The sequence below is a fragment of the Nipponia nippon genome, unplaced genomic scaffold (genome assembly GCF_047370975.1).
Source record: "Nipponia nippon isolate SJK-2023a ecotype South Korea unplaced genomic scaffold, ASM4737097v1 scaffold_2, whole genome shotgun sequence".
In the NCBI taxonomy this organism is placed as follows: domain Eukaryota; kingdom Metazoa; phylum Chordata; class Aves; order Pelecaniformes; family Threskiornithidae; genus Nipponia; species Nipponia nippon.
Window position 1 is genome coordinate 30,300,549 of NW_028262336.1, and position 18,910 is coordinate 30,319,458.

At 43.5% G+C, this 18,910-nt stretch overlaps 1 protein-coding gene across 2 annotated transcripts; it reads left to right on the forward strand.

Annotated features, from left to right (window-relative positions):
- Positions 1-668: 668 nt before the first annotated feature.
- Positions 669-14,680, forward strand: IL10RB (interleukin 10 receptor subunit beta). Of its 2 annotated transcripts, XM_087757039.1 has the most exons (7): positions 681-1,071; positions 3,195-3,318; positions 4,641-4,810; positions 7,051-7,217; positions 9,363-9,513; positions 11,025-11,182; positions 13,440-14,680. In XM_087757039.1, the coding sequence occupies exons 1-7, from the start codon at positions 1,023-1,025 to the stop codon at positions 13,617-13,619; spliced, it is 999 nt and encodes a 332-aa protein (XP_087613165.1). In that variant the 5' UTR covers positions 681-1,022; the 3' UTR covers positions 13,620-14,680. The 2 variants fall into 2 exon arrangements, with proteins under 2 accessions (XP_087613166.1, XP_087613165.1); XM_087757040.1 differs by lacking the exon at positions 11,025-11,182 and having other exon boundaries at positions 669-1,071.
- The last annotated feature ends 4,230 nt before the right edge of the window (positions 14,681-18,910 follow it).

Consider the following 18,910-nt stretch of genomic DNA (forward strand, 5'->3'; position numbering starts at 1 on the left):
GGGGTGGCAGTCGTTCGCTCAGGATAGCTGAGAGTAGTTTCTAAGGTGCTGGAATATATTCTGCTGCTTGCACGACTGTTAAGAACTAAGCAGGTGTAAGCACCTGACAGCTGGCATCTCGACAAGTTAATTATCTGCACGGTTGCGCATCTGTAGAATTAGCGGATGGAAGCTGCGCGCACGGTGGCCCCGTGACGCCCCGCTGCTGGTCCGGCGCAGCTGGCGCACGCCTCTCCCCAGTGGCAGAAGCCGGGGGCATCGCTCACAGGTCAGCGAGGGCAGCGGGACCGTGCCCAGCCCAGGGAAGGCCAAACCCGCCGTGGAGCCTCCTTCAGTAGCAGGAGGGCCAGAAATGGGCCAGAAACAAACGTATTCGACCCCCACAAAGATCTGGTGTTTTCAGTGAGCGACAGTAACAGCTCGAGAAAGAACGCTTTTTGCTCTGTGAAGAAGAGGTGAGTGATGTGAGTCATTCCCTCAGGTTTATGCTGTTTGTGATCGCGGGTGCCGAATGTTCTGGTAGAAGCAGTGTCACGGCGCGGGCCAGACCCTGAAGTCAGGAGATGAACCTTTCCTCAGGTAACAGCCGCGCCGCCTGCAGCGGGAGTTGCGCTCAGGATCAGGTGTGACGCTATGCGTCATCTGACGTCTGTCTACGCGTTATTTATTGATCCACTTTCCCCTGACCTCCCAGGTGCCGGGCTGTGTGCCGGGAGCCGGCACGTTTTAGGGCGCAGCCCGGACGGGCGGCTTTCCCAACGCGCCGGGCAGGGCTGGCCGTGCTCCCCGGAGCGGGCAGCGCAGCCGCGGCCAGCGGGGGGGGCTCTGGAGGAGCTGGGGCGGCCGGGCCCCTCGGCGGGGGCCGGACCCCGGCGCCTCCGGCCGCGCCCCGCCCCGCCCCGCCCCGCCCCGCCCCGCCCCGCCCCGGGAGGTGGAAGGGTTTCGGGGCGGCCCCGCCGCCCGGCTTGCGAGGGCAGCGCCCGGCGCCTCCGCTGCCGAGGCAGGCCCGCGCCCGGGCCGCCATGGCCGCTGCCCTCCGCTGCGCCCTCTGCAGCTGCCTCCTGCTCTGCGGTGAGTCCGCCCCGGGCCTGGCGGGGGGCGGCGGGGGGGCCCGGCCGGGCGCTCGTCCTCCCCATCCCCGCCCCTCCGCCGGCGGGGGGCCGGCGGCGGGAGCCAGGGGCGCTCGGGGCGGCCGGCTTGGTGCTGCGGGGCGGCGCAAGGAGCCGAGCGGCCGGCCGGGTGCCCTCCGCGCCGCACGGGGAGCGGGGCAGGGCCGGCGGGAGCCCGGCGGGGCCCCGCTGCCGCTGCCCAGGCCGTTGCTTCTCCCCGAGGGCCGCGGCCGCGGCGGGGAGCCGGCGCTTTCCTCTTCGGTTCTGGCCGCTCGTGCCAGCCCCAGCGGCGACGGGGGGGCGCGGGGGCGGCCCCGCGCGCTGCAGGCAGCGCCGCCGCCGGCTGCGGGGGCGCCGTGCCCCGGGGAGCCCCCGACACGGGCGCCCAAACTGGCCCGGGCCGCGCCTTTCCCAAGAGGGGCCGCGCCTGAGGCTGCGACGTGAGCTGCGCGCAGACCTTTCCTTGGCAAAGGGCCGAACGACGGAAGCATTCTGTCATCTCTTCGGGTCCACGGTGCCGAATAAAAACCTGTCCCTGGAGGGTTTTCAAGCAGAAAACGCTGTCGGGGAAGCGAGCCTGCACAGGCATCGTGCTTCGTGCAGGGAATTTGCAAGCCTACCCCAGCCCTGCGCAGGGAGCTTCCTCAAAGCGCGGGCAGCGGAGGGTCCCTCGTAGCGAGGCCTTGTCCTAGCCAGGGCTTTTTTCCAGCTGTGTCGTTCACGCTGGGTCTTTGCAGTCTGTTACCTGCGCCCATCTTCCTTAGCGTTCTGCGTACCGGGGGTTTTGCAGGTAGGAGAAAGCGTGGGAGCAAGGAGGCCGGAGGGGCCTGCCAAGGGGCATGGTGTGTGGATGCACGGCACGTGGACGCACGGCGTGCGGACCCGCGGAGACCTCTGCGGCGAGTGCCCGGGTACCGCTGAGGCCACAGGAGCCCAGGGACGGCGTCTCCCGAGGAGGAGGTCTGGGTGCCCGGGCAGCGAGCAACCCCTGCCTTCACGATGTGAAGTGCGGCTGAGTTGATTTGTTGGGTGCGAGGGTAACGTTGTAGGAATTGAGTTTGTGAAATCGTTTCTATTTAAGCAGGGTTTAGATTTAAAACTCGTCTGCTAAAGGTGGGTAGCCGGCACATTCATTTCATGTATTTATACATCAAATATAGGCATATGAAATAGGTTATTTATCTTACAACATATCTCATTAGGTTTTACTCCTGTGGCATTTGAGCACTGATCTGACAGGGTTTGTTTGCACTGGTCATTTATGTTGCAATAACGGGCCAAAATCTTTTCTATTTTAGTTTCAATACCAACAATTATTTTAAAATAATTAAATCATAATAGTAATGGACTGTTCATCAATAGTACTTTAGGGTTTCCTTTATTCAGTTTCAATAAAGCAAACCAATTGCGTTTTAGTCACTTGCAAAGAGTGCCAGTTAATGATACGTCTATTTGTATGGCGTATTTAATAGCTCTCTTGCCTTCCAAGGTACGTCTTGTTTATCTCTGTTTTTCAAAAGGGTGGCTTAATAACAGACTGAGTAAAGCACTTTAAATGGCAGTGCTAATCCATGCAGTGATATAAACACGCTTATGGTGGAAATTTTTATTTTTTTTTTTTCATTATTTCAGTCTTATACCCAGGTCTATGTAGAAGGGCTGTTCGTGTTCCTCTTCGGAAGAAAAAAACCCAAGAAATCAATCCACACCCCCATGTCATTTCCATAGTGCTACTGGAGCACTACTTAGAAAAATTTGATTTTGACAGTCTCGGTGGGAATTGATGCACGTAGCCTGATGGGCCCTAAGCCTTAGGCAGTAACAAGTCGGTCATGCATAATAAATGATGATATCATAAAGACTGTGCTTACTGGAAGTCATTGATGCTGGCTAATTTGGTATTGTTGCATAAGCTCAGAAGGAACAATAAGCATCAGGATTTAAATTAGTTATATTAGAGCCTGCTTTAAAAAAAGTGTCTGAGGCGAGGAAGAGAGAGAAGGTTGTATTTAAGTTTTGGATGACTGAGAAATTGCTGGAGGAACACATACTAAAATGTTTGTTTGTTTTTGATTGCTCCCGCAGTATCTGGAATAGTGCCAAAACCCCAAAATGTAAGAATTACTTCAGTTAATCTTCGTAGCATTTTACAGTGGGACGCACCTAAGTTTCACAAAGGGAATATATGTTACACTGTCCAATCTAAGAGGTAAGTTTGGGGGAGTTGTGCTTGCTTTCGTTCACGCTTTACAGCTGCATGTGTTTGTGATTTGTTTCCTTTTTTGTAGGAAGATCAGTAGCTGTCCCTTTCTTTTAGCTTGTGAGAGGCTTATCTTCTGAGCTAAGTAACAGGCCAGAGGCATTTTCTACGTATTTCACACCCAAGGCAACTTTGTAGGTACTTTTTTTGGAACCAGAAACACATTTTAAGGTTGGCTGTTATTAGTTCTGTGTGTGTTTTCTCTGTCACGGAGCTGTTACCCGCCATTCAAGAGACTTAGTCCTGCTGAACATTAGGACCTTATCCCATCTTTCAACTCCAGCAGCGTTTTGTGCTTTGCCACCAAGGCAGCCAGCTTGCCTGCACGCTTGGTGCAAGCGCCCGATGAACTGCAGGCTGCTGGCTCGTCCATTCGGTGCCTTAAACCTAGGACATGTTTTCCGAGTTCTCCTTTTATTGGTTTTGGTGGGTTGATTTAGCTTTGATTTTGTTTTGCCGCTCTGTCCTTCCGAGTTGGTCTTTCCTGTTGCAAAAAGTGGTCTGTGCGGCTGCACCGAGGCAGGCGGCTGCTTCCCCAGCCCGGCGGTGGGCTCCCTGCCTGCCCCTGTGCTTGACAGGGAAACCATCTGATGGGCCAGCGGTCTCGCTTCCCTGCTGGAGGTTGAATTCTATGGCCGAGACAGGGTAGGATGTAAAGTGGAGATGATGGCACCCGCAGGCAGGTGCGTGCTGGGGAGAAATCCCCAAACTGAGGGCGCGGGCCATCTTAGTCAAAAGAAGATTTTTCTGGATTCTTGTAGCAATTACCTGTTGATCGCTACGTTCCTAGGTGGGCTTTTGATGCAAACCAGAAAGAATATCATTTATTTTACGGTTCCCAGTCAGTTCTCAGGCTCTGTTTTCTCTGGCTTTTCCTTATATGCATATCGTAAAGACAATTCTGAACAAAGTCCGAGTTAGAGAGCAAAGCTGTGCGTAGCGATACTGTATTAATATTTGCAGACTTGTCTGATAACTACTGCCTGTTGAATCGAGTTTTGTAACCATTGTCAAGAAAAGGGCATCTATTCACTGAATAATAATTTAAATATCTAACTTTATCACGGATTTATAGATGCGTATAAAATGCTTAATGTATGTGTATGCACTAGTAATGATATTTCTTATACACTGGATTTAATTTTTCTTGTTCATGAGTCATAACTGGTTGCATTAACAGAGATGTGCCACTTTACCAGTTAATTGAGAGGAAAGACATTTAGTCAGTTATAATTTGCCCGTCACGTACGTTTTGTTTCTCTTCCATACAGCATCAATTTCCCTGGAAACACATACGAAAATATGAGCACAAACTTGAGACTCACAGAGTGTGATGTCTCTTCTCTGTCTGCTTACGGAGACTACATCGTACAGGTCAGAGCGGAGTCAGAAAATAACCATTCAGACTGGGTGACCGTCAGATTTAAACCAATGGATGACAGTAAGCCTTTTGCTAATCTTCCACAAAAGATATTGCCTGCTATTAATGCACCTTTACAATTTGGCTCCATAAGAAAAGCAAGAGCATGCAGATCATTTTTAAATTTAATTACGTGGAACTATAAAGTCTTGGTTGTAACACTTCCATTTTTTGAAGGCAGAAGTTGCTGTCAGAAAGCATAGTAGGTTCACTATTACAGTAGGTGTTAGTATTGGTACTTGAAACATCTTTTGAGGGTTTGTTTGGTTTTTTTTTTTTCCCCCCCTTAAAATAAGGCTTCATTTATATTTTTCAGTCTGGGAGAGCTTCTCTTCAAGGATTCAGACTTCCTGTGTATCTAAATAAGCTCAATTACTTTCTTCTTCATTGCTGTGTCAGGCAAAAAGCTTTCTTTTGGGTTCTTTTTTAATAAAAAAAAAAATCACAGTGAAAGTTTAATTTTTGGTCAAGAAATCTTCACTGCACACTATTGCCATTCTCTTAGTGAAGCTTGACAGTCTTTTGTGAGATGATTTAGACATTGCCTTGCATTAGAATGCCCAACAGAGATGTTAATCATGTTGCTGTCACCTGAGCTTGGGAATGAGGGAGTGGTTTTTACCAATGAGTGTCCTTTATTTTGCACTTCTTACACCACTCATAAGCAAAAATGACATTATTTTAGATTATGTAGTTAATGTTACCCAAGGCTTTTTTCTCCTCACAGCTGTTAATACAAAACCATGCAGGAAGCTTCTGTTACACCTCATCTTTGAGAAAAAAAAACTTTTAAAAATCTTTTTCTTTCTTGTTCTGCCTTCATTTGCTTGAATTTCATCATCCTGTTCCTTGGATTTCAGAGTGTAATTTTACAGTTTACAGCTTTGTTTTTCAAAATGCTTTTATTGGTTATCTCTCTCCAAAAGCATAATGTTGATATAATTTAATCTGCGTAGAACAGAAGCAGTGAAACATAGCTCAAAAAAATACCCAAAATCAAAAAAACCACAACATTGCAAGCAAGTATAAATTTCGGCCAAAAGAAAGCGTAATACAAAAAGTATGGATGGATTTTCAGAGCAGAGAGCAAACGTGTAAATCATTAACAGAGTTGTAGTTTGACATATATTTGGAAGAGTATGTGGTCTTCAGAGCAGGCTTCGCTTTGGAAAGGCAGCTTATTCCTGAACTGAGAAAATCTGGATGTAAAACTACCTGGAAAGAAAGACCTGGGAGTACTGGCCAACTGGCCAAATCTCTGAGGAGGACGTGAGGATTTTTAATGTTGTCATAGCTGATCTAGCAGGGCATCATGATAAAAATATCTGGTGTTCCTTTCTGTGTTATTATTTCTGCTAGTGCTTTTGTAAGAAATTCCGTTCTGTGTTGTAGGAATTGCCTAAGAAAATCGGAGTCACCAAAACCATCCTCACATTATTTTTTGCGAGTTCAACAACATATTCATGAGCATTATATGAAGGCATGGTCCAACAAGTAGATGTTTGTTTTTTTTTTTAATTATTTTTAATTAAAGAAACACATATTTCTAGAGGAATGTAAAACTGTATATTGAGCTCTTCCTTTCTTAGACACTTGATAGTGTGGCTGTAGCCAGGCAGAACTTCAGTAGAGGCAGCCAAGGCAGAGTCGTTTGTTGGAATTACAACAGACTTTAATGGAGAGTTCACTGCACACACAACGCAGTTGATAACTAAGCTACTTATGAATTAATTTAGGTAGTGGCACAAAAACATAATAAGGACAAGCCATTTTCAAAATACGAGAATTTAATATTCAGTCTAAGGAGCTCGGTCTTTAAGACGTGCAGAAATAATTCAAATGTTTCATTTTTTCAAAGTGATCACAGTGAAAGAAACATTAAAACACTTCACTAGAGGGTCTCCTCAGAAAAGACAGATGTTGCAACAGCTTGGCCCAGAAAGAGAAGTGAGTAATAACCTATAGAAATAGTCCTTCCTCTCCCAGGAGTCACCACAGGTGGCAAAAGAGAACCGAGTTAACTCAGTGTATGGGAAAAGTAGTCTGCAAAAATATCTGTTATTTAACTGCAAAAATAAATCCCTTTCAAGACCGGTTCTATAAGGAAAGGATTTATTTATGCCTGACCCATGAAAGGAAATTACTTTCTTCTAATAGATAAAATTATTTAAAGCATGAATTGTCATTGTAAAAATGTCAAATTGAAAAGAACGTGAAACTGAATTCCGTTCTTTCTTCTCTTCCACCATTCTAATATGTAGCAGTCATTGGGCCACCTGATGTAAAAGTGAAGTCTGAGTCTGGGTCCCTGCATGTGGATTTCATAGGCCCTTTTGCTGAACATGAACGTGACAAGTGGCCTCTAAAGCAATATTACGGCTCGTGGAAGTACAGAATACTGTACCGGAAGAAAGGCAGCAATACAAAGGTAACTTGGGCTTCCTGCATGTTGTGACTCCGTGACTTTGATAAATGCTTTTCTTGGTAAAATACCGTACTGATGAAGCTCTGAAAGCTAACAGAACTGAAGTAAAAATGTCTCTCTACTAATTACAGTGTAATAAGGTCTAGTCACAACAACTGGTATTCAGAGCAAATGGCAGATAGCTGTGTAGTTAAACAATAGCATGGATATAATTTGCTCTTTTCGTAATTAAAAATAACTGCTAGGTTATAAGTGTTTATTCCCTCAGTTTAGTGATGATTTATTTGTGATGTAGTCTGCCCCACCAAATCTCTGTATTTCACATATACAAGCAAGGGTAAATTAGAAGCTGTAACATCAGCAGTATCTGTGATCATGGCAATAAGCTGACTTGAATTCAAATTTCATGTCATTCAAGTATTTGTGCTCTTCATGAGACTCTGGGCTTTGAATACCAGCATGACTGGGGCCTTACGTTAACTGTGGTCACCTTCACCTCTTCAATTTCTATCAGTTGTAATTCACTTTCTTCCTCTCATGGACAGCCTCTTCCACAGACAGATCTGTTACTCAGCTCAAAATGCATGGCGAAAGATCATAAATAATATATTAATTATAGGGTCATGAGTTCTATTACAGAAAAAAGGAAGCTCTTTACTGGAAGGTATCAGTCACAGTATAATTAGTGCTTTGTACATCAGTACAATTTTCATATAATAGGACTCTACTACGTATAATTCTGATTTGTATTTGTTACCTTGCAAAATTCTTTGGCATTCAGTTCCAGAGAATGAGGGATCATCATTTCGCAAAAACCAGACTGGTTTTCAATTCCTAAACTAAAAGAAATTATGGTATTTGTATCAGAACTAGTGTGGCCAGCAGGACCAGGGAAGTGATCGTCCCCCTGTACTTGGCACTGGTGAGGCCGCACCTCGAGTACTGTGTTCAGTTTTGGGCCCCTCACCACAAGAAGGACATCGAGGTGCTGGAGCGCGTCCAGAGGAGGGCAACGAAGTTGGTGATGGGCGTAGAGCACAAGTCTTATGAGGAGCGGCTGAGGGAGCTGGGGTTGTTTAGTCTGAAGAAGAGGAGGCTGAGGGGAGACTTTATTGCTCTCTACAACTACCTGAAAGGAGGTTGTAGCGAGGTGGGGGTCGGTCTCTTCTCCCAAGTAACAAGCGATAGGACGAGAGGAAACAGCCTCAAGTTGTGCCGGGGGAGGTTTAGGTTGGATATGAGGAAAAACATCTTCACTGAAAGGGTGGTCAGGCACTGGCACAGGCTGCCCAGGGAAGTGGTTGAGTCTCCATCCCTGGAGGTATTTAAAAGATGGGTAGATGAGGTGCTCGAGGATATGGTTTAGTGGTGGACTTGGCAGTGCTAGGTTAACAGTTGGACTTGATGATCTTAAGGGTCTTTTCCAACCTAAACGATTGATTCTAGGATTTTATAAGTTTCCATAGGGATCAAAGAAGAAAAAGGCATAGACTACATAACTTAATGGGTTGTTTTTTGAAGTGGATGTTTGCTCAAAATGTTGAAACCTAGCTGTAGAGTCTTCTCACGCTGAGAAAGAATCTGTTACTAGGTAATGGGGCTTGTTGTAGGGATTTCTATACTCTGCAGGGACTGTATAGTTACAGGGACATAACCAATTATGCCTCTAAACAGCAAGTTGCATCTGCTGTCAGTCACCTAATAGCTTCCACAGGCCTTTTTCTTTCTCTGTCTTTTACTTTCTTTTGTCTAGATCATCCATCCTATTTGCTCCATCTCAAATTAAATTATGTTAGTCTGTGACGGCACTCTTAGTTGATCTCATTTGCTTAGGCAATTGTTTCTCTCTGCAAGCAGATCTCATTTATCACATCTCTGTAGGCCTCTGTAGCCTAAAACGTCATTAATGCTGCTAAAAGCAGCCAGAAAGTCAGTGGTTTGAGTGGTTTCACAGTCTAACTACAGGTGAAATCAATGTAGAGTTACCAGTTATATGACACAGACAGGGCATTTCATTCTGTCTTTAAAAGCCTTATTCACATTCCAGCTATAACTAATTTGTCCTACTAAATATAATTTTAATTGCTCAGCTAGTCCATTCACTGGACTCGTGCTTTTCAAATTTTTTGTATTCTCCTCTGTTATTAGGTAACTCACATAGATACTAAACATAACTCTGAAATATTATCTCAGTTGGAGCCGTGGACCACATATTGTATTCAAGTGCAAGCAGTTATCCCCGAGTGGAACAAAACAGGGGAACTGAGCGGCGAGCTTTGTGAGCAGACAACCCACAACGGTAATATCTGGTGCATCGCAATGGGACACGTGCTGTAGGGGACTAGGAAATGTGCAAAGCCATTCGAAATGAAAATCGGTGTAACGTGTAAACCTTCCAAAAATGGATGTGTTTGTTACTTAAGTATTGCTTGGTGGAAGTGAAAACTACAAGCAATGTAGCACTGATGGCATGATGCTTTACTTTGCTGCAGAGGCCTGATAATCAGAGTTACATGGAGCATAGGCTCTTCACTGGTCACACTGCGTGCCTGAATTTCTTTTACCGTTAGCTGTATACGTTATCCTGGGAAAGCCTTTGTTCCGTGTATCTGTAACTGAGAAGGCAATTGGACCCTGTGTTGCAGTCTGCTTCATCTGTGGCGATATTGCCAGTGTCTGTCATGAGGCTAGGCCATGATGCTCTTTCTCTGTGACACACAGCAGTTATTAATAATATAAATAATTATTTTGTCTCGGTGCTTTCCTTTTCATTTTGAAGGCAGTTAAGTACCAAAAGTGCTTTCCTTTCCAGCCGTGCTACCTTAGCTGCTGTCTGTGGAGCCCAGCAATAACCACCACGTAGTCTGACCCTGTTATCAGAGTCCTTAGTTAAAAGAAAGAATAGAGTCCTAGAAAGTGTCTTTTTCACAGGCATAATGTGTATTTCAAGTAACTTACACCCTTGGATAACTTGTGGAAAGTTGATGAGGAAGCCATCTGGGGGAAGCCTGAGGAAGCTGCTGCGTTAACCTGTTTCTCACATGTTTTTCCTCATAAAAGGTTTCCTCATATATTTTTTCCACATGTATATTATCTGCATGCACTGTAGTTGAATTGCAGGTGGGTTTTGGTGGTGGTGTTGCTTGTTAGTTCGTGGCTAGAACAGTGCTTAGCAAGCGTAGGTTGGTTTAAAACATTCATACAGTGATGTATGGGTACATCTTCATTCCCATTTCCTGTTGTGAAATCCCCGTGCATGATGTAATTTTTTTAAAGGCTCCATAGTTTAGAATTTTACAGACTTTTTCCCTTGTTGTCTTTACTTTGCTGACATTTTTACAGATTTCTTTAAAAGAGAGTGGAAGCCTATACTCTGGTAGTGTTATGTGTCAGCTCCTACACTCCTGAAACACCAAAGAGTGTAGAATAGCTTTTTACATGATATCACCTTATGGATGGTTCTGTTCGTCTTTTTTCCTTTAGTCATTTGCCTAGTATTGCATGTAGAATCACCAGTATGTGTAACTGTAAATGTCTAAATATGATGGCTTATAAATATGTAATATATAATAAATATATATAAATAAAGCTTTATTGACAACTTCCTCAGCCTATTCAGACTAAAAATTTAAGAGCTAAGCGGTATTTTGCATCTGGAAACAAAGACTTATGTTTGCAGTTACAATTTTGTAATAGTTTGTTGTTTTTTTTTTTTTTAATTCCGTAGAGGAAGTGATAATATGAAAGAATATATTCAGAAATTAATAATCACAGTTTAAATTTCTTTTTTTTTTTTCTTGTCTCTTGCAGGTGTAACTCCTGTGTGGGTAATTGTGACCATCCTCATAGGATCAATGTTGGTTGTTGTAATATCCGTTCCTGTTTGTTTCTTTTCCTTTTTGTATCTATATCGACTCACCAAACATGTTTTCTGCCCTTCATATATTTTCCCACAACACTTGAAAGAGGTTTGTTTTCTACCTAGCACAATTAAAATCAGCCTTTTCAGCAGAACCGCCTGCCTTTCAAAGGCTCTCGGTGCCCAAACCTTTAGAGCTTCTTTTATTTTGCCTTCTTCCGTTTGCACCTGATTGTTAGTCATCTGTAAAGCACAGACTGTTCTGAGGGGGTTTTAGACTGTAAGGAACAACGCTTGTTATCTGTCGTCATATACTTGTTGTGGATGGTAAAACTCGCTCTTCTGCCAAACATAAAAAGCTGTTCAAATAAGTGTAAATGATGAAGTCGTGAACTTTGGAAAAAGCTGACAAAGGAACCTGCTTTTCAGTGTGAGAAAGGTAGTGGAAGTTAGTTTGTTTAGTATTTAAATTCTGGCATTAGAAGGTCATAAATTTTGCGTGATTGTTACCTCAGTTTTTTCATCCTGTTCTGTGGCGCTGCATAGACATAAATAAGAAGCAGTGAAGTTTGACTTCCTTTTGCGGTATGCTGATGTATAATAAACTCTAAAATACTGTCATTCTGAATTGTTCTGCACAGAATGGTCCAAAATATTTAAATACTTGGCATAGTCTTTTAATCCTAAAGCAACTGCCAAATTTGTAATATGAAGCTTTATATGGCTTAGAAACAGGATGTTTTCTTCTGTTTTAAAGTGAGGGAATAACAGGTGTTAACCTTCAGTTCCCCCTTATAGATAGCGAACAACTGAGTTGTCTCCAGTATCTCATTTTAGACTTAAAGTTGCACATCTGTTCTCCTGAAACAAAGTTCTTTGGCAAATATAATAACGAGTTTTAACTCAAGTGAGGAATGTAGTGAAATCTGAAAACTCAAGATGAAATGAGAGCACTGAATGTTAGCCATTACTGTTGGGGAATACCCCTGACCCTGTTACCCATAGAGCAACTTAAAAGGGCTGTATCAGAACCTCCTCCAAGAAACAAGGCTATACAGAGCTTTACGTATGCTAAAGTCAGCAACCTATACTCCTCTGAGTACTCCTCTGAGTTTCCTGCAGTTTCTCTGGGTCTTTCATTTTGACTCATTTAGAGTTCAGCGGACTAAGGCTTTGCAGCTGACTCGGCAATTGTCGCGTGCTTTAAGTTGAGCACATGCTCAGCGCACAGTCGTTTGCTGAACCTGGAGCTTGGCTGTTGGGAAGGTGGCATTGCTCTGATCAGTACAGGATATGGTCAAATTTCATTTTGCTCACAGGTTTCTCACAAGAAAGGGGGAATATTCATTTTGTGCTAGTAGGTTGTGGTGGTTAATCAGTAATCAAAGGTCAGTCGTGCTTACCTAAAATGATGATTATCAAAGGCAGTGGCTTCACTACATGAACATTTGAGCTTGCAGGTTACTGATAGAACATTGCAAATCACAGTTTGCTAGAAAAGGTCTAACAGTAGCAATATTAGTATTTATTTTTGTAATTACAGCGAACAGGACTCCTGATAGAGCAGCTTGTTTCTTATGTAAAATGCACTAAAGTAATAGAAAGGGGTCAGGTCAGAAGAACAAAATGCAGTTGTACTCCTCCAGCCACTACCAATAAAATGAACTGCCACTTCAGCTGCCAGAATGAGTGTTTGACATGTCATTACTGTGTTGAGTAGGTGTGCTGTTCTCGTGTTGACATTCAAAATACAGTCATGACACCCTGCGAAGTCCATGTTGATTTTTGAGGCCGGTTCCATCTTATTAATAGAACAGGGAGTGGGAGGAAGTTGTGATATTTCGGTACTCAAATTAAGTCATTGTTCTCACTGAACTGCAGAGCCCCGCCAATCTCCCTCCCTCTCCTTTGCTTGACTAGATGGTTATGGTTTATGTTGACATTTAAAGCATCACTATTTGCTGTTTGAGCAGACAGGTCTCTGAGATGGCAGGAACAATTCACATCTTTTGGAGCTGTTTGACGAATCTCTCTGTGAACTCCTTCACCTACAGTCAAGTCACTGGTTTTAGTTTTTGTTTCCAAACAAAACCTAGGTATTTTATTTTTTTTAAGGAAGTTTATATTCCAAAGAAGTCACTAACCCCTGGGGTATCTTCTTCCAAATAAAGGCACCTCTGACTTGCTTCCAAGCCTTACACAGGACGTTAAAGCGAGCAGAGAGGTTATTACATTGTCGCCACTCTGGGACTTCTAAGGATTGAGAAAGCCAACTGATGTGTGGAAAACAATATAAAGCGTGTTTCCAGGCAAACAGGATGGTATGGCTGGTGCAGCCTAATTCTCGTTTCCTCTTTCCCTCACAGTTTTTGAGCAAGCCTCCCAGTGGTTCGCAGTTTTTTTCTCCACTCCCACAAGAAGAACATCTCTTTTATGACAAGCTAACTGTCATTTCAGAAGAATCCAGAAATCAAAGTGATGAAACAGGGGATGAGGCCAGCAAGACCACAGAGCACCTTCAGGACTCTGAACAAGATTCTGATTAAAGAATACTACCAGCTTCAGAAAAGGCCTAAATGCACTCCTCATGCTTCACTCGGACCAAAAGAAAAGCAAATGGGCTGTTGAGTTTATCTTCTTATTGCTGCATTCTTAAGACAGTAAAAATTCATATACGAAGATGTGTACACAGACTTGTTGACAGAGTCATCTTATTTTTTTCAAAGCACAAGACACAACTATAAATGAGGAATTAAATGATAGGTAATTTTTGCCACTGTTCGTAGTGGCTCACTGTTAATTTGTAGCAATACCTAGGACTGTATTATGACATTCATTTTAAAAGCAAATATATATATATATATATAATAGTAGTTAATTTAACTTTGATGAACTATTTATTGCAAAAGCTAATCCAAATGGCATATTGTCTCAGGTTTGTAAAAGACAATCTTATTTTGTAAAGAAAGTCCTGATCTGACTTTTTTTTTTTTTTAAATGGGAAATTGTGTGTATTTCTTAAGGATATCCCTAGTGGCAAAATCTTTCTATTGAATATTTTTTTACCTGATGTGAAATTGTAAAGTTATTATGACGGTATGAACTTGGTATGAATAAACCAAACACAGATATTCAGTGTGTTTTGCATTGCAAGGTATTGCTCGTACTTCACCGCTAAGGATAATGGGAACGTACCAGTGCACTGCCAGATAGCCCTCTGTGTTCAGGTATTGCTCAGTCCCCTGAGCCTCTGCCCTGCAGTTTCTATGGCTGATTAAATTTTGCCTACCTAATCCAGAGTCCGCTGAAGTCTGTGGAAAACTTCGCTGCTAAAGTGGGAGTTAAAAGGTAGGTTCATCTTATATATCTACTGATACATATTGTCAATTCAAAAAAAGTAAATCCAGGTTGATGTGACTCCCGTGCTACATAATACAATCTGGCCTGCGTAGTGCTGTTTGTGCATACGAAGGCTATGTCCGCACCAACATCGGGGCATAAAGTGCGACCTTTGCACTGCGCGCTAATTTTGAGTGACACAAATTATTTTGTGTGTGTTATTACATCAAAATAAGAGTGAAAAATTAAATTCTGTCAGCAAAAGTAACTTGCCGTGAGTGGAGTTGTCTGTAAATCATAACTTGATGTGGGAATTGCAAAATTTTTGGCTATAGTTTTGAGGTTTGTTAATTAATGCATAAACATTCACTTCTTGGGAACTGTTGCAGGAAGGAAACATAAGGAGAACAGGCATTGATTCTTTGTACCACTCAGCTGTACGTAATCTGCACACGTTTTATCTGTACTTTTTGATTTTCATCATATTTTGGTTTAATGTGGAATATGGAAAAATGGGGAAGCATTTACATTTTGGTTTTTTAAGGCATTTTGTTGCACTGGTGCTTTCACCTCTCACCAAACCTGCTCTGTGAGTTCTGATCCTAATGAAAGCCAATGTCCTGTGTCTGGTGCACCTCTCCACTGTAAAAATTCAGCTCCCTGTGCGTTCCCTAACCCTCCTTCCACAGTAGCACCTTTTTCTGTTTTGTTTTGGGTTTTTTTTGGCTTTCAGAAAGGCAAAAAACACATAGCATAGCTCAGATGACCAGTGCATGTGCTAGTTGGCTGGCCAGCTGCTGTCAGAAGAGAAAAAGGCTGAGATTTCTCTGCCTTTTCCCCACTCTTTCAGTAGAGCTGCTTTCATCTATCCATGGGCTGATGTTTGTGGCAGAGCAGAAAGTTACCGTCTACCAAATGGGGCTGAAATCAATCGGCTGGTTCAGAGGTTATGATAAAGGCACAGATAAGGCAGTCCCATGTGCTGTGCCAGTTCATTACAGGTTGGGGGAGAGAAAAAAATAACCTTGGCTATTCAGAGATACATTCTTTTTAGATTAAAGCAGGAAGAATGGGTGCGAGAACGTAAGTCCCTGAAATTTCGAGAGGTTGGCTTCCCCCGGTTGAAAAGAGGAAGCGTTTCCCCTTATGTCTTTGCAAATACCAATTTACTATCACGTGAGAGGAGAGGGAAAGACTCTTCTCAGAATACTGCTTCCTCTTTCAACACATGCAGACACATGGGGAAAGGAAGAATTTGTCCTGACTGCTTTGTTTAGCTTTTCTTTGATATAGAACATGATGTCTTTAAAGAAACAGCCAGTTTAAGTTCATGTGAGCCCATCTTTAACATATTGTCTATATCGTTGTCAAAAAGCCTTTATTCCAAAATGAAAAATACGTTAAGATTCCAGCTGCACCACGACTAGCATGAAATAGGAATTAATTCCCCAGCTCTGCATCTCAATAGGTCACCAAAGTTTCCAGAAAGTCCAAAGACCTGCAGGATCCTAGCAAAGGTTCAACCCTCAATCATACCACACTCCAGTTTTCTGAGGGCATCAAGCTGACAGAGCTGTTAGACTACACCATTGCTAGTGTTATTCTAATGCAGTTAACTTGGTAAATAAAGTTAGGAGATTATACGCCACACGGAACAGAAATGAAGGCTCCAATGCAGAATATATTTAATAAAGATCATCCTGAAAGGGCAGAGAGACATTCTGGGAAATCTTGATTCGATTATCTGGTGCCAGAGGTCTTATTTCATGTAGAGCTAACCTTGTAGTCAGGGCATCCTCTAACGCTGATGTCTGCTTGCTTGTCTGCTCTCCCTTCAGTCATATAAGCATCCAGCACGGGCGTTTGTGCAGTGTAGCAAAGCATCGTTTGTACTCCTGTTTATAAAGGTATTCAAAAGTAATGTTAAATAATGATTTGACCTTGTGGAGGACTGTAATTAATGCTTCATTGCTGACTTCTCACCTCAGGTTAAATCGCTTAGCTGCGTTATCCTTATAATTCCCTCAGCTCTTAAATGAGGATTATAGTGTGCAGATACTGGAGTGATGAGAGAGACAGAAGCCCCCTGAGTAAGCAGACGGACTTTGAGCACGTAGTGACAGAGCAGGCGGGAGAGGGGAAAGGCCTGTAGCTAACGCGTAGAGCACCTGAGAAATCTCAGCGAGGCTGTTCAATGCACCGTGAGGATGGGGGAAGCTGTACGTACAGGGACTGTTAGAAGACAGATTTAGCTTGCTGAACCAGGCAAGGCATTTCTTGGATGACTCCTATTTTCTTTGCTAAATTTCACTCTTCTGACCTCAGAGGAGGGTTTATGACTAAAGAGATAGTGATAAGCTGTATTTCAGAGCTCCTACATGTGGTGCTCATGGAGACCTGACTTGTGGTAAATGTGGAACGTGATCCACAGCAGCTGAGGGAAGCTGCCACAGACAAATGAGGTTCTTCCTCCACACGTAGAAGGAACTTTATGTAAAATTTCAGGCACATGATACAAAACACAAATAGAGAGCAGTGCAACAAGGACAGGAAGAATTCACAGCACTCTGAAAAAGGAAAGCCTGGCTCATTTTTCATTTCTGACTTCTCACCTCGGACGTATTTTGTTCAACTCATTTTATATTAACCTGACTAAAACCCAGCTAAGCCATTACTCACACATTGCTAAGCAGCTACTCCTGGGGATTTCAGGTTTTCCCAGTGTTTTGTTATTTAATGGGCTAAGACCCAGTAAATCAGTTACAGTTAGATAAAAGGACTAAGTGACAAGGGGTGATGTATTCAGAAACTCTAACTCTAGCCCCATAAGGCCAATCCCTCGGGCGCTCCCAAGACAGTAGGTCCTTCAGAAGGCAACTGCCTGGAATCTGTCTCTGGAAGAGCATCTTTTTCCTTGATGACTACAAAAAAACCCTAGGCTACTTCTTTTTAGGCGAGGCTAGTCCATACAAATACCTCTCGGACATCTTGTATTCCTTCTGTCTGCTCTGCAGGGCAGTCGGGAATCTAGTTGTGACTGGCACCGAGGCCAGGCATGGCTAAGGTCAGATATCGCAGTGCCACTTGAGAGGAATTAAAGCTGACTTTTACTTTTAAAGGTCAGCCTTTCCTAAGAGCTCCTAAAAGCAGTTCAGATTTTTTTCTTCAGACTGACCTGAAGTTTGGGTTGCTTCAGAAGTCTTCCTGTTCCAAACTGAGTCCTCACAGGAAAGCATTCGTAGGTGAGAGCCCTCTTCTTCAGCCACAAAAGCCACAGCTTCGCTGGGATGTGTAAAATGAGCCAATAGGCCTGGGGACAAGGGGCAGCCTCTGGCTGTACCCACATAGGCTGCCTGGCCCCACAGGTACCCCAGGCAGCACATGGCACCTCCTGCCTCTTCAGAGAAGCAATAATTTAGAGAAGAGTTGATCTCGAGATAAGCTTGTGGAGAGTACAATGAAAATGAATCAATGAAATAATAGGTGAACTTCTAACTGTGTTATGATTTAAACTGCAAAGTACGGAAGTATGCTGCTAACTTTGGCACAGCGTGGCAGGGGGTTTGGCAAAGTGATGAGTAAAACAGACTACTTTGAAGACCTGGGAGTTATTGGAAAAATATTTTAGACACGAAATGCAAAGCAGAGCAGGACGATTAAGGAATGAAGTAGGGAAAACTGAGGGAGAGCAGTCTAGGCTTGTGGTGAACACAAACAGATTACAGAAGAGAGCAATAAGGTAAGACGGTAAGAGAAGGAACAGGAGTTTAGCAGGTTCCGGTCAAGGGAGTGGAGTAAGCATTTCAGGGAGAAAGGGAACACCGGAGTCCACGGCCAATCAAGGGACTAGGGATGCAAACGCCCACCAGCTCCACATTTTTCTTTTATCTCTCCATATTGGTAACTTCGGTGTCTTCCCTCCCCAGCAGGTCCTGGAGGCACCAGGGAAGGCTGGCTGGCTGCAGAGCGCAAATCCTCATCTACTGGCTGCCCAGCTAGGAAGGCCCACTGAACAGCACAGCCAGAAAGGCTTTCGGGAACTTTAACTCTACGTCCATGTCAAGCTATAGAAAAAGCTTTTAAATAGAGTCTTAACCAGAAATACAGCATAAGAATTTGTGATAGTAACTAACCCATTTTTTTCGGAGGCAGGTTGGGAAATAACCATTATTACTTGGCAAAATGTAATTTTCTAGTAATCGTCGGTTATTGAATAAGTGGTATGGAGTGTCTGTGCAAATCAAGGCTCCTTCCCTTGATATTGCACTGTCATGAAAAAGAAAGGTGAAAATAGCTGCTTTACAGAAAGAACTGTCAATACTCAACAGGCTTAGCTGACCATCTGCATGCAATATACTGGAAATTGCTCATTTGCACTTCCTAACATGGAGTCCTTTCTTATTTCTTTCTTAGAAATTGGATTTCCTTAAGTTAATTTCGCATGCTTTCAAGCAATTACTGTAATAGACTGAAGGCATGGAATGAAAATTATATAAAA